General features: G+C 36.3%; 2 protein-coding genes across 6 annotated transcripts in view; one reads left to right on the forward strand and one right to left on the reverse strand.

Moving 5' to 3' along the window:
- Positions 1-6855, reverse strand: part of LOC110034121 (exocyst complex component SEC3A-like) — an 86187-nt gene extending 79332 nt beyond the window's left edge. For 3 of the 5 annotated variants that reach the window (XM_020738403.1, XM_020738401.1, XM_020738405.1), the window contains exons 1-5: positions 6337-6855; positions 5327-5397; positions 3133-3213; positions 2923-2990; positions 2671-2773 (exon numbers count right to left, since the gene is read on the reverse strand). In XM_020738403.1, coding sequence (XP_020594062.1) covers positions 2671-2773; positions 2923-2990; positions 3133-3213; positions 5327-5397; positions 6337-6511 — 498 coding nt within the window. In that variant the 5' untranslated portion in view covers positions 6512-6855. The remainder of the gene's footprint in view (positions 1-2670; positions 2774-2922; positions 2991-3132; positions 3214-5326; positions 5398-6336) is intronic. The other 2 variants (XM_020738402.1, XM_020738404.1) reach the window with 2 other exon arrangements.
- A 9530-nt stretch (positions 6856-16385) lies between these two features.
- LOC110034120 (histone-lysine N-methyltransferase ASHH3-like) overlaps positions 16386-25041 on the forward strand; it is a 25054-nt gene continuing 16398 nt past the window's right edge. Inside the window, 4 exon segments of the mRNA XM_020738400.1 lie at positions 16386-16636; positions 16769-16919; positions 17497-17608; positions 17919-18018. Of these exon segments, the coding sequence (XP_020594059.1) occupies positions 16622-16636; positions 16769-16919; positions 17497-17608; positions 17919-18018 (378 nt within the window). The 5' untranslated portion in view covers positions 16386-16621.

The following is a 25041-nucleotide window of genomic DNA, read 5'->3' on the forward strand; positions in this document are numbered from 1 at the left end:
TGCATCGCACCTGAAGCAGATTTGTCGCCTCGTCGAGGCCCAGCCTCTCACTTGCTATGTACGCGAAGACGGACGCATCACTGCCTTTGATTAGGTGAAAGCCTTAGCGTCACCTACCGCAGCTTTTGTGGTGTGGCCTTCGATTGGACTTCTGACTTCGACCTCATCCGAATCGCTCATTTTACGTCATTCGTTCCTCTGAATCGCTCAATTGCTTCAACTGCACTTCTGGTTAGCCCATCTGCTTCATCTCAGGTGAAGTTCGACTCAGCCTAAATCTTGCTGCAACCCTCAACTTCGGCCCTCCTACCCATCCTTTGTCGTCCTTCTCTTGTTGTTCTTACGACATTTACGGTTTTTTTGCTTAGACTGTTTTCATGGCAACTCTCTCATCTTCGATTGAACCTGCTCAGAATGTGGGCAAACCCTCTTATGCTGCAGTATTTGACAAAGACATTGTTGTTTTCCACCTTGGGGATACTTTAGTTTTTCCGCAGATGTATCACAATTCATTTATTGGACAGGGAAATTATAACTTCATAAAAAAAGTAGGAAAAAGAGGGGGCAAACCAGCATTAATTTTTTCTGCACTGAAATTTCAACCCTTGTTGAAAATCATAAATTTACACTAATTGAAAAGTTCCAATTGCGTCACCCTAAGGTTGAGACTATCAACAATGTGTTTGAAATTTTCATGTTAGTTGGCGACTGGAAGGTTGGTTTTTTTTTATGAAAAACATGTTATGATATAGCTTAGTAAAGAAGCAGGCATTGCAAGAATATTCTCGATGAAAAATATCTTAATTCAGGGCAAACATAAGAAATTGCTTAAGCGGTCCCCTTACTTTGATCCAAGTCATAAACCTCTCATTGTGCCTATATTGTTTAAATTACCTAGACTCAAGCTTCACTTCTTCAACCATCAAGTACTATATTCTATTGGGGTTATTCTTGGAAAACTAATGAAGTTAGACATTTCTACCTTTAATCTGTCAAGGCCTTCTGCTGCAAAGGCTTTAATAAAGAGGGATATTACACTTCGAGATGTAGAAGAAATTTGGTTTGGCACTGCTTATAATGGTTACTGGCAACAAATCATTATGAAACAAAGACCTTACTACTGCAATCATTGTAAGATGTTTGGCCACACACATGATAAATGCTTCAGTTTACACCCAAAGTTCAAACCTAATATTCCAATACAGCTAGATATAGATAATCCTATGGATGAACAATATGCAAAGAAACCATCTATTCCTAAACATGGTATTTCAGACAGTGCAATTTTAGAACAGAACACAAAGGAACCCTTGATTCCTCAACAAGTGAATTCTACCAGTAATACCAAAGAGGCAACTTTAGACCCTGAAACTTTATTGGAACATGTTGGTACAAATGTTAACCAGACAGATGAGCTATTTGTCGTCCACATTTCTCACATTGGAAGCATTCCTACACAGCCTAATATTGCTCCTAGTGAACCTGATGAGAACTCGCCTTTATGCAAGCCTATTGAGACCCCTAATCCCTCTCATTTGGTTGTACTGAAAGTTCACCATAATGAGTTGGCACCACTTATTGTTGTTAGGGAAGGTATTTATGCATTGGAGGAATGCCAAGATCAACGTGAGCTCTCCACTGAAATCGATCAGCTGGATCAACAAGTAGAAGATGAATGGCAGGTTTATAAATCCAAGAAGAAGAAAAAAGAAATGCCTCACCACCAGAATTTACAGGATGATTGTTTGATCGTCTCGGGTGGAAGACCCCTTGATAGTTTGTTGTTGAACTCCATTCCTAGAACCAGAGGGAAGGGGAGAGGCAAATCCTCCCATCATGATTGATAGTTTTGCTTTGCTTTTGGTAATTTGTGTAAGTTACTTTTTTTGGGGTATACTTCTACATTTTGCCTTTTTCGAGTCATGTACACGCACCTTGTAAGTGGGCTCCTAACATCCGCTCACTAAAATCTTTGTATCCTCTTTTTCATTAATGAAATTTCTATTTTGGCGGAGTATATATATATATATATATATATATATGTAGTAGTAGTAGATAGGATTTCTCTTGTAAGCACCAAATCCTTCCGGCAGCAAATTAACTGATCCACCCATCACAGCATGGGTTTTTTCATGAAAGAAATAGATGAAAGAAACGATCAGCATTAAACTGTGGCTAGAGGTGAAAATAAATAATATAATTATCACAATATATATATATACACACGCACACGAAACAGTACAAAATATGTACAGCGAGCGCTTGGTTGGTTAGATCTGTTATTTAAATTGCCTGATAAAATTGTTTAGGTTTTGTTAATCTTACCATAAGGACCGATCCTAAGCACAATCAATAATCAAAGTTAATTGTGATTCTAGCAAGCTATTATAGAAGATTCTCATTGCAAATAATGTCAAATTAAATATTTTAAATAGGTGATGAAATATGAAATGAAGATGATGATGATGATATAAGCGAAATGAGTAGGTGATTTTAGTTGAAATGTTATCTACAATGTTCCATTTCGATAATTAAAGTATATGAAACTCAACAAAGTAAGAATGACTAATCAAATCCTCAAAGAAAAGGAAAAAAAGGAACAATTTCTGAATGAAGAATTCCAGGAAACATCTAAAATTGAGAAAAGGATGAATATGTACAGCGATGCACCTTAGCCCATAAAGCCATCTCAACGATATCTATGCCAATAACTTTGGGGAGACAGCCCAATACCTCCTTGCTCATATTTAAAATGCAAAGCAGCAAGCGATTCCTTAAAAAAGAGCATCAACCAAATAAAAATAGGGATTGTCAGTAGATCTTTATGAAATATCTATCAAGAATTGTTAATTGCTTCATTTTATAGGCCAATATGTGTTATCAATAAAAGTAAAGTTTGAAGTAATCAACTCCAAAAGTCACCTATCATCTTTGTTTCTCAAGGTCCACTGAGGAGGAGCAACACTTTGGCTTCTGAGATTATCAAATCCCTAACAAGTGAAATATCATACAAGTAGATGATTGATAACAAAACTTTCGACAACAAGAGACAACCCTGCCAACTATCCAAAAAATAAGGAAATAACATTTATAAACATTACAAGAACTAAAGATAAAGGACAACGTAAATACCAGCATAAAGGTGCAGCCTGATGGATCATTTTGGATGACCTCCAACTTTGAGAGGTGTTTCAACTTATAGAGTTTTGCAGGCTACAAGACCAAACAGATAAAATAAGCACAATTCTTTAAGCACATTTTTGAATGACATAAAAAATGATCCTAAACACCTAATTATGAACTTATAAACAAACTGATCTATGTTGATTAGGTACAGAGGAGTAATAGCACCTACAAGAGAGCCATTTAATCGAACTCAGCTCTAGTTCATATATTTATATTTTAACGACATTTGTGTTTAAATTTTCTAAGAAAATAACCAATTTGAAGTCAACCTTTCAGCTGAATCAAGCCACAAACATGTTTGTGTACACACACACCCCTAAATAGAGATATTTGGTTGTTATAGTACCATAAGATAAGATTTTGCATTTCACCCAAACATCTAAAAAATGGCATGGTACCATATAGTCTTATAAAACTTACTAATATACCACTAGCCGTATACTATAAAATATGATATAGTAGAATGAGAGATTTAATGTTCTAGCTTCATATGAAGATCGCGCACATAAATAATCAAAGAGGGATTTACATATATGACACTTAAAGCATTAGATTTTCATATCCCAAGAGTGTTGAGTTATCCCTTTATACTATGTCGAATGAGGTCAGGTGGAGAGTGGATTTCCCCTTAGCATTGTCTTGTAATTCTGAGAGAGGACAAGCAAATATTGATTTGATCTCAAACTCACTGTTCTGAAATGGGATAGATGAGTATTAAACTCTCTCACTTCATTGTCTTGAAACAGGACAGTAGAGGCAGTGTTAAGTTATTCCTCTCCACAGTCTCAAATGCTTCACTCATATAATCATGCATTCAAATTATAAATTCAAATACTTCAACGAACCCAAATTATGTTCATGATAAATGCAAATATCAACAAAAAATGTATATTTATAAAATATAAGTTTTAAACTATGAAACTTAAAATATTCAAGAGAATTTTCTAAATCAATGCCTAGAACAAACTTCGTCGCAATAATTTTTAAAGGAGATAATTTGGCATTAACTTAATAGCTCACAATGCTAACATCATATTAATTATATCCTAGCATTCGCACTCAAAAAAATTTTGTGTAATTAAGGATGTCACATATGCCTTATACTCCTATGATTTGGCCCAACAACTCCATAAAAAGCGATTATAACCAAATTTGTTTAACCAAATGGTTTAGTGATTTTGCTCCCCAATGGCTCTGTTTATTTGAGTGCATGAATAATAAGGTAACATGATAAGACACAAAACTCTCTATCAACTAAGGTTGACTTGATTATGTTCCTTTAGACAAACATCTAACATAGGCCTATAATATCTCATGAGACAAAATAAGTTGTTCATTGGTGCTATCAATAATTCTTCTATTAAGTTGAGATGACCATCTCCTTCGACTAAGTACGTAGACTAGGGATCTTGAAAACTAGGGACAAATGAGTTTGGGATCTTGATATGGTTAGTCTTCATTTCTCTAACTATCCACTCTAAGCTCACAATAACAAACCTCTACAATCTAAAACTTTAGTTGTTATTATTACATAAAGCAATCAGTGCCTTAACAAATAGTCTTAATCGAAAGTGCTCTCTTGATATCGGGACAGTTAATTAACTATATAGGTTTGCGCAAATTAAAACTTTGAAGCTCATATCTAAAAAATTCTCACAAAATTAAAATGAAATCTCTAGATAGCGTACTTATCAACTAAATTTGCCTTTTGAAAATTACACTCAAAACATAACACAAAAACTCTCCTATCATTAAGGGAGGCCGAGCCGCGAATGATTGGAACCAACAGTGATTAATCATGAAGATGAAAGAGTTTATGTGCACAATAAAACCCTCGTTGATCACCAGTATAGTAGGAGATGTTGACAGGAACATATATATTGATGAGAGTCTACAAATACTCCTGATTTAGCTAAACATATATAAGAAAATATTGCTTGTTTGAAAAATAATTCCTAAGAATATGATCACGAAATAACTAAAGCCAAAAAAAAAGTTGTGAACCACAGAGAAATAAAACCGGTAACAAAGCACAATATAAATTCATAATTCCAGTGACTTACACTTCTAAATCTAATGACTATTTCTCCTGTATTCAATCAATTAAAAATAAACAACAGATGGGAATTAGGAAGCTTACCTCGAGAATTCCTCCATTAGAGTATTTTAGGACTCGAAGAAAGGCTTTGATTTTTTGACCCTTTGACTTGGCTGCCAGAATCACTTAGTTGTTATAAAAGAATTTCAAATACATTATAGAACTTCGCCGGATAAACAATTGTCATGAATTGCAAAGCCAATTAAACATCAAAGGAAATCTGCAATGCAGAGAGAATTTCTACAACAAATAAGGTGATGCAATGAAAAAATTAAGGCACAAATTGTGGAAAAACGTGTAAAAGGAATTTAGCAGTATACAATCCGTACTAAAAAAAACCTTAGAATACTTCATTGTTTCATCTACATTTTAATGAAGTGGCATTAACAAATGGTTTTGGAGAGTAGAGCAATAGTTAACAAAGATACTCGGCAAAAAATGGGCATTTTCACAAACTTAAATATCATTATTAATTCAAACATGTTAATATTACCAGTAAAAATCATTGCAATTCCATAAAAAAGTTTTTACGGCACTTAGGAGCATCCAAAGATGTGGGAAACAGTTAAAGAAAAAAATAGAGTTGTAAGTTACTAAAACAAACCTTAAAGATCTATCTCTTAAAATAATCATGCAGTATATAAATATGCAACAAATGAGTCGCACATAGTCCATTTTGAATAGAAATGATCATCATAAATTTGATGTTTGCTAAATTAGTAAAAACTCGTTATAGAATGGTAATGAGATCCAATGATAAGTTAGCTTATAAAAAACTTGGAAAAATTTAGGCAAGAGATGCATTTATAAAGAAAGTTAGATAAAATTAAGTGGAAGTAGCCAACAAAGTTAATTTCGTCATAATATGCAAAATTTTGCACAAATTTGAAATAACAGTTTAGGTGGAGTATAATAATATTAAGTTTGAAATGTGGATTCTTGTAGTTGGGAATGATGGTGACGAAGAGTTACATGTCTGTAGTTTGCAAGAATTATGTAAGGAGTAAAAGCAATGTGAATGAAAGTTAAAGATACGAAGAGCAGGAGATTACTAGTGATTGCAAGAACCCTAGCTTTCGCAATCTGGCGGCCGAGTTTTGCAGATTTACCGAAAATTCCACGGCTCTTGGCCACGCGGATAGAAAGGACGACCTTGTGCTTGCTCCCCTCGATGGAGGCCTCGCAGGCACGCTTCAACTCCGCGTCGTCGGCACTAGATCTCGCCATTGTCGATTGATGGTACGGATCGCAGCCTACGTACGACGTTTTTTTACATAAATGCTTCTCTAATAAGAATAAAAATCGAAGCTATTATTAATTATTAATGGAGAAGCCATGCATGGCTACAGTGTTTAGAGATGGTTGATATTGGTGGTCTTCGAAAGTGTAAAACGAATGTCGGTATCGCGGGAGATGATCGATATAACGGTCGGATCTGCTCGTCGAAGTTTGGAGAAGGCTACTGCAAACGCAAGCGCCAAAATGGGAAGAAGGGCGGGATGCGAGGATCGGAGAGGATGGGATGACAGCCTTAGAGGAGCGGAGAGGTATATATAGTAATGAGCGGTTGCCGTTTGTTTATGCTTTGCCTTTTATAAAAGTTTGTTAGAACACAGTTTTCGATTGGCCATCAAGCATTTCAGACACAATATTATACGACTTATTTTCTATTTAGTTAGAGTTACACCTTCGAACAAGCAGATTCAATTAATAACCTTTAGCAACAAAGTTATAATTGACGCGTGTAAAATAATAAGGTGATTTTTTTATGTAATGATGTACTAACTATATCAATAACTATTTTTGATGAATCTATATTTTCTTATGCTGCATGCATGTAAGAACTAGTCAGTTTCACGTATATTACGTGCATATTCACTCTATTTAATTATTTATAAGAAAATGTTTATTGCGTTATAACGTTATAGTAATTTGTGGAAAGCTATAATTTTTAAGTTCGTAACGTTTTTTTTTTTTTTTTTTTGGTGAGGCCCACAAATACAACGCCATTACCTGACCAGCAATGATGCATGAAAATTGCACTTTTAAAGAAGTGAATGTATAAAAGTATAAAATGGGTACATTAACGCAATTTGCTCTTCAAAATAATTTGGATAAGCCTAATCATCGCAAGATAAGTTGAAACTTTTATTTAGGAAAGAGTAAGTATAATCCTTTCATGCAACGATAAGGACGAATCAAATCTAAAATATATATTAAAGGAGCAAGTCAAATAAAAATATATAATTATCCCAAATCATCAACAAAATCAATTTATATATAATTAGAATATAAAAAAATAAAAGTACAAAAAAATATATGAACTCAGGAACTTAAGCTTAAACAAAATTAAATAAAATTTGATTTTAAGTCTAATGCTAAATCGCATGTTTCATGTAATGATGATTCTCCCCGCGCATACAATATTGTGCAATGTTTGTCATAAAAGTTGTTGTTGAAACTCAGAATAATGTAATAATTTATTTATTTCATTGATATGAACTGAGATATAAATAACCCTTACAAGAATACTATAATATAAAAAATAATAAAAAGTAAATGATATGAAAGGAAAGATATATCACTTAATATCTTCCACTGATATATCACTTAATATCTTCAATAATCAATTCATATTAATTATTAGGAGATATAGAAAATAACATAAAATAGGAAAATAAATAATTCATAATCAAAGTATATATCTCCTTATATTAAGGAAATAATTTATTCCTCGTAACTTCTTATACGAAAAAATCATTTCCTATTATAATTTTTAATACTCCCCATCAAGTTTGGAATGTATGTTAATAATTCCTAACTTGCTGCTTAGTGAAGAAAAATTAGTCGTTTGGATTATCGAAATTATTAGTTTCAGACTTAACTGAATTTTGAGTTTTGTCTGTCATATGTTTCGGCGTAGAAGAGAGATTCGGGTTTGGCTGAATTTTGAGTTTTGTCTGTCATATGTTTCGGCGTAAAAGAGAAATTCAGGCTTTGCTGAATTTGTTGGATTAGACTTGGCTGAATTTTGAGTTTTAAAGGTAAAGAGACAACATACAGGAAAACTGATTTTAGTTGACTACGGTTGTCGTCGCTACAAAGAAAACATGTAAATCACACCCAATAAATTATGCTGACAAACAAAGTAGCAGAAGAAAGAGCGGGTGGAAACATAGCTCCCCCTGACGCTTGGGCAAGGAAGAAAAAAATATTGCAGGAGAAATGATCGGCGGGAAACATAGCTCCCCCTGACGCTTGGGCAGGAAAGAAGAAAAATATTGCAGCAGAAAGGGCCGAAGATGGATTTTACCGGCATTATCTGATCCACGACAGTGATATCTCCGACGAGATGATGATGAGGCGGGTGGCGACATCTCTATTGCTGCCCTGGCTGGAGTCTCATCGTTGGTGTCGGCATAGGAAGATATAATGCAAGAAGTTTTTGGATGGTTTGTGGTGATGTTTGGTCAAACTCCAAAGCATCTTGCTATCATGGTTTCTTGGGAGCTGTGTACAGAAGTGAAGTAAGATTGCTCGACTTTCTGAAAGTCATCGGAGAAGGAGAATCCTCCAAAACATCTTTCTGTGCATTCCTAGGGGATGCGATGGCAAAAAGCTTCTAGTCGGATCCGAAAAGTTAGGAGTGTGATGCAGACGGTTCCTCCCCATCATTGGATGCAGTGTGCTGACTAGAGGAATCTCTGATCGCAATCTAGCATGCAAGGCATTAACTGCATTGGTAGGCATAGATGGAGTAGGAGACGTCGAGAATGGAGGCGAGAGTCGATACTCCTAAAAAATGAAGCTACCCTTCCTATGACCAGATTGTCGAGGAATTGTCATTTGATGTCCAAAATACTCAGTGGAGACACTCGTTGCTCCGCGACTGCATCTACAGAAGAATGTAGCGGATGATTTGTCATCGGCGTTGTGGTCCAGCTATGAGGCCTGCTGAAAAACTAGCGTCGTTGACGGGCTCACACCGCACTGGGGATAAGATACTAGACGTTTGCCCTTCTTTGACAGAGAAGCAGGAAAAGTTCTTATCGTATCAACAACTGGGCTTCCGAGACAAAGAGATGGCCCAATTGGCTCTCCATTGGTGGGAATGGATATGGATTGGAGAAGAAGAAAAATCGTTGTTTCAAATATCAGGATGAGTGTCCCTCCCTTCCTGCATAGAGGGTGACAAGAAGGGAGTCTAACAATTTTCAAAGAAGGACTGATGGTTACGGACAAAACCTTGCTCTGATACCATGTTAAAATTCAGAATAATGCAGAATAAAGTAGAATATTTGATTTATTTCATTGATATAAATGGGGGTATAAATAACCCTTACAATAATCCCATTAAAAAAAATAAAAAAGATGACATGAAAGGAAATATATATCACTTAATATCTCCAATAATCAATTCGTATTAATTATTAGGAGATATAAGAAATAACATAAAATAGGAAAACAAATAATTCATAATCAAATGAAATAACTATAAAATAGGGAAGAAAATATCTACTTATATAAAGGAAATAATTTATTCCTCATAACTTCTTATAGGAATAAATATTGTGCAATGCTTGTCATAAAAGTTGTAATTTTTTATTTAAGAAAAAGATTAGTATAATCGTTTCATGCAACGATAAAAAAAATTCAAATCTAAAATATATATTAAAGGAGCCAGCTTAAATAAAAAATATATAATGAATCCAAATAATCATCAAAATCAATTTATATATGATTAGAATATAAGAAAAGCTCAAAAACTCCTTTTTTCACTCACTTAGAATTTGAGCAAATTTGAGTAAATTAATTTTGAGGCCAACGAAAGCAACTACCATATAGATGTTATAGGGTTGTGAGCTTCTTGATGAATTGAAAGAGATACAAGGTGGCATGTTTGGAGGAATTAAAATGTAACATCACACGGCTTTGAAGATTATTATTTAGGTGATCAGATATTGGTATTAAAATTATATACTACCTAGAAATGTAAAATATTACTTTGTGACAATCTCTTAATAAATTCTCAATTTTAGAGATTATAGATTTCATTCAAAACATAGAATATTAAGCGACAAACACTGAAAAGGGAAAGGGCTAAAGGTAGCCAGTTTCACCCAAAAAAATATATATATATATATCTACCACCATAACCATTTTCATGTGATACTAAGGAGTGACATTATTTAAGAAGTTTGATGAAAGATTTAAGCCTAAAAGGCTAAAGGAGTTTGTCGCATAGGAGGTGAAGACAAAGGCGGTGAAAAGCGCCAATGAAGAAAGCTCCTAAAATGTCTGTTCTGTTACAGTTGATTCATGCTATGGAGGTAGTACCCAATATTCAATATGGTGAGAGGCTAGATATTTTACATTAATCTAGCCTCAAACAGTTTCGGCAAGCAAGGTGAATATGGTGAATTGTTCTTGGGCTTCGACGGCGAGTCTTTAATGCCCAATTCCAATTGTTCATAATCTGGAATGATATGTTTCATATGTTGAAATCGAAATCGAAGAAAATGAGTCGGCACAAGATTTAAATCTTTCATAAGGAAATAAGTCGGCATAAGCAAATGAGTCGGTACAAGATTTAAATCAGAATCAGATATGTTTCATAAGGAAGATTGATGCACTCAAAGGAGAGGGAGGGCCGAGTGCCTAGGGCAGAGACGAGTGCGATGGAAACCAATCTTGATTGTGTTTGTGAAACCAAACAAAGATACAATTGTAGGCCATGCACTACAAGGTTTATACTGATTAGTGTCAAACAAATCCGATGTTAATCAATAGAAAATCCAACGTTAAATGGGATTAGAGTCACATTTGTGTCGAAAATAATTTGCTGTTAAAATGAGGGTCACTAAAAATATTAGCGTTATAAATGTCTGGTGCAATGTGTCTGAATTAGCGCCCTATATATCAAAGTTAATCAATTTCATCAGATAAATGGCCGATACAAGATCCGCGTGATATTTGAGTCGACCTGTGTCCAATGCAATTTTGCATCGGAATACCATCGGCGAATATCAAACAACATCGTTTGGGATCCTATGAATACCGTTTGGTGTTCCAACGCAATTTATATGTAAACCTGTAACAATCCAAAAAAATAAATATAAAATAATGGTTAGATTTTCACAAACCCGCACACAAAAAATACAAGCAACATAATGACTTACTTGTTCATCATCACAACTAAAAAACAACATCACTAGTGCAAACAATGATAACAATAGAATCTTCTTAGAAGTTTCAGATTTGATTACAAACACAATACAAGCCAAAGTTAAGCACGTGACCTAATCAAGATGTTCTCAGCATATTCAGAGGAAGCAAAATAGTGCAGTTGAATTTGATCAATTCAACACGATAACTTCACAAACTCAACAGACTCATTCAAATAATATGATAAATATCATTTAATGTCAACTTGTTTGACCAGAATAGTTTGACAAATCAATTTTGTCAATCAATTTGGCAAGCCAGTTAGGCAAGTTATATTGAGTTATCAGATTATCTTATAGCCATGCAGTGATATTGACATGAGGCGTCTTTGCATCAGATGCAATAGATGTCACAATATTGTCGTGGACTGGTTTAGTCTAATCAATGGAGGGACCAATCGATCCTTCCAAGCAACGGGGCCACTTATCTTTACTATGGGCCTATATATATATATATATATATATGTTATTTCTTTGTGTCTTGGTCAATTTTTAGAGGCATGTTTTTTGTCAGGGCCGTTGCTAGCGTTCTGTTTCTCCCCTTTTAGGATTGTAACAAAAAACAGATGCTGCTTTGTCAGTAGCTCGTTCAAGGTGGTGATCATCTTGTAAGGAATCAAGTGATGCTTTGGGTGTAGATCGCTCTCTAGGAGGTAGTTATTGTCGATTCCTTTTGTCCGTCGACGTTGCAATTACCCTCTCCTCACTGCAGTCACCCAAGACAACATTTTGATTGTTGTTTTTTGTAGTTCCAACCGTTTTAGTCACCTTCCCATCCCTCCACTTCATTGTCAAAACAAATTCAAACCATCAACATCACTGTTTTGGCTGACTTGCCATCTTGCACCGCTGTCACCACCCAAAAACCCCTTTACCTTGCTATTTTCTGAAGCACCATCCACCTTACCCTCCCCTTCCCGCATTGTTATCACCCAAACTATCCCTTTCATTCCTATTCCCACTGTTTTAACCCTCCTACTTTGTTGCAGGTGCAGAGAACAATTAAGAACACCGCCTCTTTGTTGCTAGGCTAACCACTCAAACTTTGTGCTGCCACTAGCTAAGACAACAATCATGTTTGTTGCCCTTGCAATCCCGCACACCCTCCCCTCCTAAACTATTGTCACCCAAACCATCCCTTTTCAATCTTGTTCCCACTATTCTAGCCCTCCCGTTTTGTTTTCGGTTCATAGGACAACACAGAAACACCGCCTCTTTGTTGTTCCATGACTAACTATTCAAACTTTGTGCTACCACCGACAAAAACAACAATCATATTTGTTGCCTTTGCAGTTCACTCCCTTGAATTTGCTCACCATTGATGCGGGGTTTCAGTATGTGCTGTAAAAAATATCTTTCAATACTAAAATATCTTTCAATACTACAACACACACGACAACATAATTAGTAAATATGCAGATCAATCACAATAAAAAATAATTCAGTATAAATAGTTTTATATTTTAGTATCATTAAGCTGTCAAACCAAGTAATCACGCAAATATATGTATCGATCAAGTAATAAAGGGCTCTAATGAAGTCCTAAGTATCGATCCCACTGGGAGGCAAAAATTCTTATGATTATAACGTAAAACACAATATTCAATCTATAAAAGCTTATGGTTAGTGAAGTAATTAAAATAATTTAAATTTATATAAAATGGTATTGTGTTAAATAAGAACAATCATATTCTTTATCTTCTGCAAGTGCATAAAGAACATTGGCTAGTCCCTAAATCAGTGCTTAGGCTAGGAGCATACTGGTTCTCACTCCAGAGCTCCCACTTCTCCCTCCCCTGAGGCATATTTCATGTCGAGACAGTCACTGATTCATCAACGTCCTCTTTCTCCTCTTACAAGCCTGTAACCAAAGGCGGGCAGTGCTCTGTTGGTAGCTCATTTGCGTTCGTGATCATCTTCTAAGGGATTGAGTGGTGCTCCAACTTTAGTTCTCTCGTAAGGAGGCAGTTATCATCGATTCCTTCCATCCTTCATTGTCCCAATTCCCCTCTCCTCATTGCAACCTCCCAGAACAACATTCTAATTGTTATTTTTTGTAGTTATAATTGTCATCATTACCTTTCCCTCCCTTTGCTTCACTGTCACAACAAATTCATACCACCCAAAATTGTGTCGTCGCTTCCTAATCATCATGCACCACTGTCACCACCAAAAAACCCCTTCATCTTGATATTTCATGTAGCCACAAACCTCCCAGCCACCTTCCCCTCCCCTTCTCGCATTGTTTCCACCCAAACCGTCCCTTTTCAGTCCCGTTCCCACTGTTCCAACCCTCTCACATTGCTGCAGGCGCATAAGACAACCAGTAAACACTGCCTCTTTGTTGTTCCATGACCAACTACTCAAACTTTGTGATGTCATCAACCAGGACAACAATCATACTTATTGCCTTTACAATACTGCACGCCCTCTCCCCACACTGTTGTTACGCAAACCATCCCTTTTCAGCTTGTTACCACTATTCCAACCCTCCCACTTTACTACCAACACACAAGAAAACAAGGAACATTGTCTCCTTGTTGTTCCACAACTAACCATTCAAAGTTTGTGCTGCTAATAACCAGGCCATCATGTTAGCCTATTTAAGTAGAATAGTTCGATCAATGAATTTTGTCAATCAATTTTTAAACTATTTAAAAAGTTAGGGCGACTTATCAAATTACGTTATAGTCATGTAGTGATATTGACACATGGTGTCTTTGACCTAAACACGATAGATGTCACGATACTGCGCCAGTCTGGTTTAGTTCAGGCAATGAAGGGACTGGTCGGCCCTTCCAAGCATGGGTATAATACCTATTTGGATCGGGGCTCACTTCTCTTTACCACACACATATATCTGTTATTTATTTGTGTTTAGATCAATTTTTAGCATATGTTTTCTATCGAGACATTCATTGGCGCCTTTTTTCTCCCCTTTTAGGCATGCAACAAAAAAATTAGTGGTGCTCTGTTTGTAGCTCATTCATGGTGGCGTAGTTCCAATTGTCATCATCTCCTTCCCCTCTCTCAGCTTTACTGCCAACATAGGTTTACACCACCCGCATCATTGTCGTCGTTGCCACCATCTAAAAACTCTTTGACCTTGTTGTTTTCCATTGCCACTAGCCTCCCAACCGTCTTCCCCTCCCTTTCTTGCATTATTGTCGCCCAAACCATCTCTTTTTAGTCTTGTTCCCACAAATCCAACCCTCCCACTTTGATGTAGATGCATAGGCCAACCAAAAAACACCGCTTCTTTATTGTTTCATGACCAATCACTCAATTTTTTTACTCCCACCAACTATGATGACAATCATACTTGTTGTCTCTGCAATCCCGCACCCCCTCTTCTTGCACTATTGCCGCCCAAACCATCCCTTTCAATCTTATTCCCATGGTTCCAGTCCTTGTACTTTACCAGCTGACACATTGGATAACAAAGAAAACACCGCCTTCTTATTGCCACCAACCTGAACATCATGTTAGCAAATTTGACCGAAAAAATTTACCAATCAATTTGACAAGTTAATAAACAAGTTAAGGTGACTTATCAAATTACTTTATAGCCATTTAATGATATTCACACGAGTTGTCTCTGCCCCAGACGCGGCAGATGACGCAATATTGTGCCATACTGGTTTTGCACAGGCAATGAAGCATCCTATTGGTTCTTCCAAGCATGAGTTTATCTTCTATTCAGAGCGGGACCCACTTCTCTTTACCCTAGGTATATATATATATATATATATATATATATATATATATATATTATATATATATATATATATTATATTATTTCTTCGTGTTTAGGTTAGTTTTTAGCATATGCATTCTGTTGGGACAGTCATCGACGTCCTCTTTCACCCCTTTCAGACATGTAAACAAAGGCGGGTGGTGCTTCGTTTGTAGCTCGTTCGTGGCGGTGATCATCTTCCAAGGGATGGAGTGGTGCTCCGACTGTAGCTTGCTCTTGAGGATGCAATTCTCCTTGATTCCTTCAGACTTTAGTGCTTCGCTGTCGCAATTCCCCTCTCCTCGTTACATCCTCCGAAGATTCTGATTGTTATTTTCTGTAGTTCCAACTGCTGTCATCACCTTCCTCTCCCCCTGCTTGACTGCCACAATAAATTTCGACCACCCACATTGCTGCCGACGTCGCCTAACCATCCTGCATCACTGCAACACCCAAAAACCCTTTCACCTTGTTGTTTTTTGCAGCCACCAGTCTCCCAACCGCCTTCCCCTCCCCTTCTCGAATTGCTGCCGCCCAAACCATCCCTTTTCAGTCCTGTTCCCACTATTCCAACCCTCCCACTTTGTTGCAGGTGCAGAGGACAGCTAAAAAATACTGCCTCTTTGTTGTTTCACAACTAACCTCTCAAACTTTATGCTGTCACCAATTAGAACAACAATCATACTTGTTGCCCTTGCAATCTATCACCCCCTCTTCCTGCACTATTGCCGCCCAAACCATCCCTTTTCAGTTTTGTTCCCGCTGCTCGCCGCTATAACTATCATGTATTGCTGCTGTCACATCTTTCCAGTATTCCAAGCCACTTTGTCGACCTCCATCACTTGTGTGAACCTTTAATTGAGTCTGTGTTGTTTTTTTACGTTCAAATTTGTTTAACTGCAATCAATAATAATATTTGTTTTTCTATTATTATTTCCTATTGTTGTATGTGTTGACACTAATATTAGCTATATTATGTAAAATGTGCTGCATATGTTGCCAAGTAATTGTTATTATTTTGATACATTTATCTTTATAGATAACCATTATATAATTATCTATGGGAACCTATTCAATATTTGAAATGGAATCTGCAGTAGTACAAACTTTATCTTCGATCTTTACACTCGAGTGGCCTTTTCTTTTATATTTCATTTTCTATATCCAACCATCTTCTTTGCAATTCATTATCTGGAAACGACAGGTTTAGGGTTAACGGTGTAGGGCTGTGAATGATTTCACTTTAAGAACCTATCGAGCGTCAGCGGATGTTTGTTGAACGGCGGCAAACTTCTTGACGCTTCGACCTCCCGCTCGGTACTCTCGACCCCATCCTGTCAAACCCTCCCAATAATCTGTCTTGTAGCATAGTGAACTATGAAGAAGAAGAAGGTGATCTTTCTTTTTCCCTTCTCGTCTCTTTTCCTCTCTTCCTCACCCCCTGATACCTTCTTTTGTGACGTCTGAATTGCTTGCATTCGCGGCCGACCATTTTTTCCCATTCTTTTAATGCGTTCTTTGCAGCAATCTCTCTGTAGTGGGCAAGTATTAAGCACCTCGACAGGCGTATTCGAGCAGATGCTGCGGCAATTGGGAGACCACTCGGCTGAATTCCAACTGCCGCACTGGCTCAAACAGCAGAAGTCGTCAATGCCCTACACCTTCATCAAGCGCAGTATCCCTCAGAAGTGCACCTGCGCGTTTATGTCTTTTTCTTATTTTCCATCCATAGACAAACACGAACTTCCTTCTTACGGCATTTAAACACGCTACAACCCAAGACAATTTCTTTGTCTGTCTTTTGGCCTTTTAATATTTGATCCAGGCATCAGAATTTACCCGGAGTTCATAATTTGCCACTTACACGCATAGAGGCAGTGTTTTAATCTGTTTCAGATGTAGATTTCATGATGCATGAACACAATAAATGACACCAGTGAATCACTACAGATGTCAAGCAGGCTGTAGGGATGTATATTACATATTGCAAAACTGCAGCCTATTCCAGCTCGTCTATATTTTAGATCTGCATTTCAGTTGTCCCGCCTGACATCCAAATCACCAAATTTGCTTTGCTAAATTCATGGCTCTGCAGGGCTGATCAATGGCCTTGCTGGTTTTAGCGGAAATAAAAGTTGCTTGAACAAGGCACGAGACTTCTAAAATTGAAATCTAGCATGCAAATTTCAAGCTAATATCTGTTGTTATTCATAGGCTATATGTATGTTTTTTTGCTTTTCTTGATTTGTAAGATATTTATCTCACCAAAAGAATCAAACGTCGCGCTGAGGATGATGGTATATTCTGTTCTTGTGCTCCTTCTGCGGGCCTGTCTGCAGTCTGTGACCGGGATTGCCTTTGTGGGTAAGCATTATCTTACTGTTTAGTCTCACCGTTCATGCAAATAGCTTCTGACAGCACATCTGGTAAATTTCACTAAGCTGTTCATGGTACCTCTTTTCAATGGTTATGTTGGTGCCCCCCTTTTGTCATCTGGAGGAAAAGGGGATTGATTGACAACTATGCTTGCGTCAGGGTAACATGTCACTGAAAGCATCCTAATATGCTAACTTTTTAATACATTTAGAGACAAATTAGTGGCACTTGTCATGGCGTTATGGCTTGCAATTACTAAGTTTTTTATCTTCTCAGTAGTCATTCGTTCATGTTGCAGAATGCTGTTATCTAGCTGCTCTAAGAGCTGCAAATGCGGTGCATCGTGCATTAACAAACCATTTCAGTACCGGTCCATGAAAAAGATGAAATTGGTCATGGTATGAACATTAACTAGCAACGGCTTCCACTTCGCCTGCCGAACATTAATTAGGGAATTAGTGTCATGTTGGCATGCAGGTTTATCAAATATAGCTTAGATTGCTTATAGTGTAATTCTGGGGTTTTTGCGCTGTAGAACTTTCATAGGGAATAAATCAAATTCTTTTGATTGATGCATTTGGAAATGTTCAAGAAAACAAATAACCACTAACACAATGCTTATCAGACATCATGAATTATCAGACATTATGTATGATCAACAAATCACTAATTGAATTATGAGCTCTTATGAGCTCATCTGAATATGTACAATGGCTATCAGACATATTGAAATCAATTGTCATGTAAAACTAGTATTACATCATTTCATGGTTCATTAAGTAGGGAGATTTCATTTGTTGGCAGGAGATGTTTATGGAAATATTGTTGCATCTTATAGAGAAATCATAGATTTTTCTTTGCTGCAGAATTTTATAAGGGAAACAACAAAAACTTGGCTGAGATAATTTATTCATTACATTTACATTTGGAGAATATTTGGTTTCTTTTTTTCCTTTCTTTGAATTCTACAAATGATAAGTTTGTTTAAGCAGTTGAATCATTATTTGTTTTAATATTCAAGCATGTCAATTTATTTTTATCAGTACCACTTAACCTCTTTTTGGGAAAAAAATATCACGCGCACTATCTTTAGAAATGTTTTGTTAGAATAGCGCACTTGTCAATCTGTTATGCATCTATTTTTTGTTTCACTTTTGATAAACGTAGGAGTGTCAAATCGGGTTTGAGGGTTGGGCTTAGATTTGACCTGAACCTTGCCTAAGCTAAAACGGCTTCACAGGAACCCGACCCAAATATAAAACAAGTTACAAATTTTAACCCAAACTTGACTCGTCTTCAACCTGATTGATTGAAACCAAACCCACAAAACCGTTTAATACATACATAAAACTATTTGGGTCAAATTCGAGATTGGTGGGCTAACCTGAACTCAACCCTAATAATTAATCGTATTGGGATTCTTAACACGAAGTCCATCTGAAAGTTAATCGAGTCAACATGTGCTCAGATATTTATAGTCATCTTCAAGTCGTGTTAGAATGTCGGGTCAATTTTTGACACCTCTAGATAGATGGTGTTAAATTAATTGAAGAAGGATAGTTAAACTCTTCTCCTTTCTCTTCTATTCATAGGTCATATTTTTAGCTGTTAAAAATGGGTGTTATGTATAGACCATGCATAAATTGGCTATTGCAAGGCATAGCATAAAGCATGACCTTGACGAATTAGTATTTTAGCTATTCAAAAAACTAGTAAACTTTTTTGGGTATGAAAAATGTATAAGTGTTGCCCTCATCTCATTAGAAAATACATTATATAGAACTTTTTTTTTTGTGATTAGTAAATTTTTTTTTCTTTTCCAAGAATGATTTTGGAAGTCCAAGAGCTAGTTCATTGTGTATATGTATGTGTATTTTAATACACTAACAAAAACTTGCACAAATGTACAAGAAAAATGACTAACTGGATAACTTTATTAGAGCAAAAAATGTGATCTCAAAAAATTATTGAAGTATATACAAGTATTTTATGAACTTCATTGTAAAGGGAAAGCATTATAGATGTTGATAAAATCACTTTTGTAAAATATGGCCGTATATATAAGGGTAATTGACTTAGTACTTTGTTGGTTTTAATATAATTTACATGTGAAAAGAAATAATATTTCTTATGATATTTTTATTTTTTATGGGATAATTTTATATTATCTCTAAAAGTCTAGTTTTTTTACAAAATCAACACTTCCCTATCTCTATTTAACAAATTCCTATCCAAATATCTATATTCTTAGCAAAATCTCATTTAGTTTTTTTTTTGTGTCAAACTCCCATTGATTTGATTGTGGCATGTGCAAATACAAGGGTTTGATTGTTTTTTATTATTTGGATGAGTTTTAATTTTTTAATAAGATTGATTTTATGGTATGCACTTAAATCTCCTTATTTTTTAATATTATTAAAAATTTAAAATTTAAGTTGGTTCCTAATAGCTCCAAAAATATTTTTAATAGTAATTTTTCTTATTTTTATATTTTGCAATACAAATATAATTGATATAGAGGCTATATATTAATACATAACATGGCTTCCAGAGCCATGGTCCCTACCTCAAGTTGCTAGAACTTCTTTCAAGAATCGCCGAACTCCTTTCTTGTAAGCAGATCTTCATCCTACCTGACCGTATCTTCCTTGTTCATGTTGGAATTTCTTCCATACAGGCCTTGTTTGTATTTATATGTGTAAGGAATCAACTCTTTCCATGTCTCGACATCCACTCCTTTGGCTCCTCGAAGCCATGGCTAATTCCTCCACCATCGAGCTTCCGTTTGGCGCTGTTCTTCAGTCCACCGGAGGATCGACATCCGCCTCAATCCCTCCTCAGATCGGAGAAATTCAACGACTCCAATTTCCTCAAATGGTCTCAAGTTGTTTTGTTATTCGTTAAAGGTCTGGGTAAATTCAACCACCTCACGAAGATGATTCATGAACTGCCAAAGTCTGACCCAACATATGCTACGTGGGAAGCAGAGAATTCCATGGTTATGTCATGGCTGATTAATTTTGTGGAGACCTCTATTAGCCGTTCTTACCTAATTCTTTCGTCTCCAAGTGCTATGTGGACCGTCGTCCGCGATACCTACTCAGATGTAGGTAATTCTGGACAACTCTATAAAGTTTATAATAAGATTAGCGAGGCTAAACAGGGATTAAAGACGATGACCCAATACTACAATGACTTGGTTGCTTTATAGATGGAATGTGACATCTACTATAACTATACTCGAAACTCTTTCGTAGACCTTTCCCTATTTCAAAAAACTTTGGAAAACACTCGTATGTTCCAATTTTTGGATGGCCTGAACAATGACCATGATGAAGTTCGCGCCTGTATACTTGGTTGTGACCCTCTTCCTTTAATTCCGACAGCATTCACCGAGATCCGTCGCAAAAAAAGCCGGAGATTTGTCATGCTCGACAACTCAACTACTTCAATCGAGCCCTCAACCTTGGTCTCTAATAGTACTCGTCACTCTAACACGCCGTTGCGAGCTAATCACTCCATATGTGATTTTGGCCACAACCCCTACCATATCTGAAAAAAGTGTTCAAAGCTCAACGGTAAACCGACAAATAAGTCTTCGACCAATTCTTCCATGGCTAAAGGGCTTATTATGATCTTAGAATCCACAACAATTCAGTCGGCTTCAGCGCTAACCATTCCTGACTCATTGTACTCTATTAAGAATCAAATGAAAAATTTGATTAAGCTGCTTGGGTCTAGTTAGTTCCCCCCGACCCATCGACCTCTCATGTTTGTCAATAACATCTTTATGACATTCACTGGTTTTATTTATAGTTCATGGATTGTTGATTCAAGTGATACACACCACATAATAGGATGTTTTCACTTTTTCTCGACATATTCTTCTTGCTCAGGGAGAAATACTATTAAAATTGTAGACGACTCCTGTAATTTCATTGCAGGTAAAGGGTAAGTTGTACTAATAGCCGGACTGATGTTGGGATTCATATTACAAGTTCATTTGCGTCAATGTAACCTCTTATCGGTCGATAAGTTAACATATGAACTTGATTGCATTGCTTATTTTTCTACTGCTGTTTGTGTCTTTCAGTATTGTCGTTCTCGAAAGATGATTGAAACTGTTAAGCAGATAGTTGAACTCTATTTAAGAAAATGACATTGATGACGCAGACACTCAATCTCATAGTTGTTTTTCTTTTTCTACTGTATGTCCAATTGTACTTTCACATTGTCTTTTGGGTCATCTCAATTTTCACTATTTAAAACAATTGTACTATTTAATGTTTATTGATAAAAAATCATCTTTTAAATGTGAATTCTGTCAATTAGCTAAACATCAACGTCTACCACTTCCATCAAACACTTACACTATTTTTTAATTTATTCATGATGACTTATGGGGACGCCCTCGAACTTCGAGCTATACCAATAAACGGTGGTTTGCTACTCTAATTGATGACCACACCCTGGTAACTTAGGTATGTATATTAAAAAACAAATATGAAACAACTGTCACTTTTAAAAAATTCTCACTCCTTCATTTTGACCCAATTCAAAGTCACTATTAAAATTCTTTGGGTCGACAATGGCCGTGAGTAATTTAACTATATATTGGGAGAATTTTTGGTTAGTAAGTGCATCATCCAGTATAGCTCCTGTAAAGATACCACTCAACAAATCGGGATAGTTGAGTGGAAAAATAAACACCTTGAAGTTGCTCGTTCCATTATGTTTCCAAGTAGTGTTCCTAAACGTTTTTGGAACGATGCTGTTCTTAACTTCACTTACCTCATCAATAGAATTCCCACAAAAATCCACAATACCCCATTATTCATTCTGATGTCGTGTTTTCCCACCAATCAGTTATTCATATTATATCTCGAAATATTTGAGTGTATGACCTTTGTTCGAAACATTATTATGACTGAAAGTAAACTTGATCCCTGCTCAATTAAATGTGTCTTCCTCGACTATTACGACACTAAAAAAGGCTATGACTGCTTTGATCCTACCACCAATAAAATCTATGTTAGACCTTTGTTCGAAACATTATTATGACTGAAAGTAAACTTGATCCCTGCTCAATTAAATGTGTCTTATGACTGTTTTGATCCTACCACCAATAAAATCTATGTTAGTGTTGACGTCACCTTTTTTGAAAATGTCCCATTCTTCCCTAAAGCTATTTCAAGTGAGAGTGAGCTTGATTTTCTGGACATCATTCCTTTTCCGACTACGTCGGACATTCTGCCTACTCCTACAATCATAGTGTCCAATGGACTTCCAAGCCAACATTACCAGCATCCTCGCTGCTCCGCTACAAATCTTGGACTTCGCTCCGGCGGACATCCTTGGAATGATGCTCTCTCAATTTACGAGGGTCACTTCTGATATGAGTGAAGATTTGAATTTCCCCATTGAGGTACGAAAACAAATACGATCATGCACTATTTATATCATAGTGAAATATGTCTCGTGCCATAGCCTTTCTCCGACCTACAAAGCATTTGGTACATCTTTGACGTATTGTTGTCTCCAATCCACTATTGAGGCGTCTTTGGCTAACCTTACTGGAAGGTTGCTGTCATGGATGAGATGAATACCTTTCGGCGCAACCATACTTAGGACATGGTTGATCTTTCCCGGGAAAGAAGGTGGTGGATTGTAGGTGGATTTTTAACATCAAATTTAACTCCGATGAACCCTATGAATGCAACAAGGCGCGGTTGGTCGCCAAAGGATATCATCAAACTTATGGAATTGACTATGAAGAGTTATTTGTTTTGGAATCTAGATTGGCCCTTATTTCTGTTGGACGTCAATAATGCTTTCTTTAATGGTGGTCTTGCTGAGGTTTATATGTCTCCCCCGAGATTTGACTTTATTTCTTCTACTGGACAAATGTGTCGATTGTGAAAGTTTATCTATGAACTGAAACAATTCCCATGGGCATGGTTCGACAAGTTTACGCAAGTTGTAGTGGGCTATGATTTCTCTCATGCCCAATCGATCATACACTATTTTTTTGCCATTCACCCGATAACTGTATGGCCATCCTCATCGTTTATGTCGACGACATCGTGCTCCCATGTAACATGTGTCAACTTGGAGTCTCTCAAAGGCATCATTGTTGTGTCTTTTGAGATGAAAGACTTGAATTCTCTCCATTATTTCTTAGGCATGAAAGTAACTCGGTCCTCTCGGGGCATTAGCCTTTCTCAGCGCAAATATGTGATATATTTACTATAGAGACTAATCTACTTATTTGCAAATCGATAGTTATCTCGATGGACTATAATGAAAAATTTGTGAAAGTTCCCAATGTCATTCCGGCGAGCAAATTAACTACAAAAGTTTCGTGGGTAAATTCATATACCTCGCTCATATGCTCCCGAATTTTTGTTGTGCTATTGGTATTGCAAGTCAGTTAATGCATGATCCCTATGAATACCATATCACTGCTATCCATCGGATCTTCCACTACTTAAAAGACACACCAGCTAAGGTTTGTCGTTCTCTCGTCACAACTCTTGCTCAGTTGCAGTTTATACGGATGCTAATTGGGGCTAGTCCGTCCATGATCGACGATCAATCTCAGGTTATCGCTCCTTTGTGTGGGTAGACCTTGTCACTTAGAAAACTAAAAAAAATAGTCTGTGGTTGCACGTAGCAGTGTTGAAGTCGAGTTTCACTTTATGTCCTTTGGCGCGTGTGAAACCATCTGGTTACACATCATGCTCCGTGAGTTACGTATACTGGTTACTGTCCCTTAGCAGTCTTTTTTTGATAATAAAACCATCATTTGCATTGCTCATAGTCCGGTTTAATATGATCGTACCAAACATATGGAGATTGACCTTCACTTATCAAGGAAAAACTCGATTTCGAGGAGATTTGTATCTGTTTGTCCCATTCACTAGCCAGTGATTGATATTCTCACAAAGAATCTTCCTCGATCATTGTTTGACGATTTCAAATCAAAGTTGGACATGATTGACATCTATGTTTCAACTTAAGCGGGAGTGTTACAAGTTATTAGTATTGATTTATTTCTTTTCCAGTTAGTTATTATGAAATGATTAATTATAATTTGAGAGATATGGGTGTTATGTCTTTCTTATTTTAAAATTCATGTAACCTGTATTTATACCCCTTTCCATATTAATAAAAATATCTTGCTTAATTCTCAAAACCTATATATATATGTGTGTGTGTGTGTGTTTGTATGTGTACATGTCTGTGTGTGTGCATATACATATATATATCTATGTGTGCGCACACGCTCGCATCATATATGCATACATAATATATATATATATATACATAAATACATAATATAGATACATGCATGATATATATATATATATATATATATATATATATATATATATTATTTTTCTTTTTTATATATGCATATT

This window comes from Phalaenopsis equestris, unplaced genomic scaffold, assembly GCF_001263595.1.
Source record: "Phalaenopsis equestris unplaced genomic scaffold, ASM126359v1 Scaffold001349, whole genome shotgun sequence".
In the NCBI taxonomy this organism is placed as follows: Eukaryota; Viridiplantae; Streptophyta; class Magnoliopsida; order Asparagales; family Orchidaceae; genus Phalaenopsis; species Phalaenopsis equestris.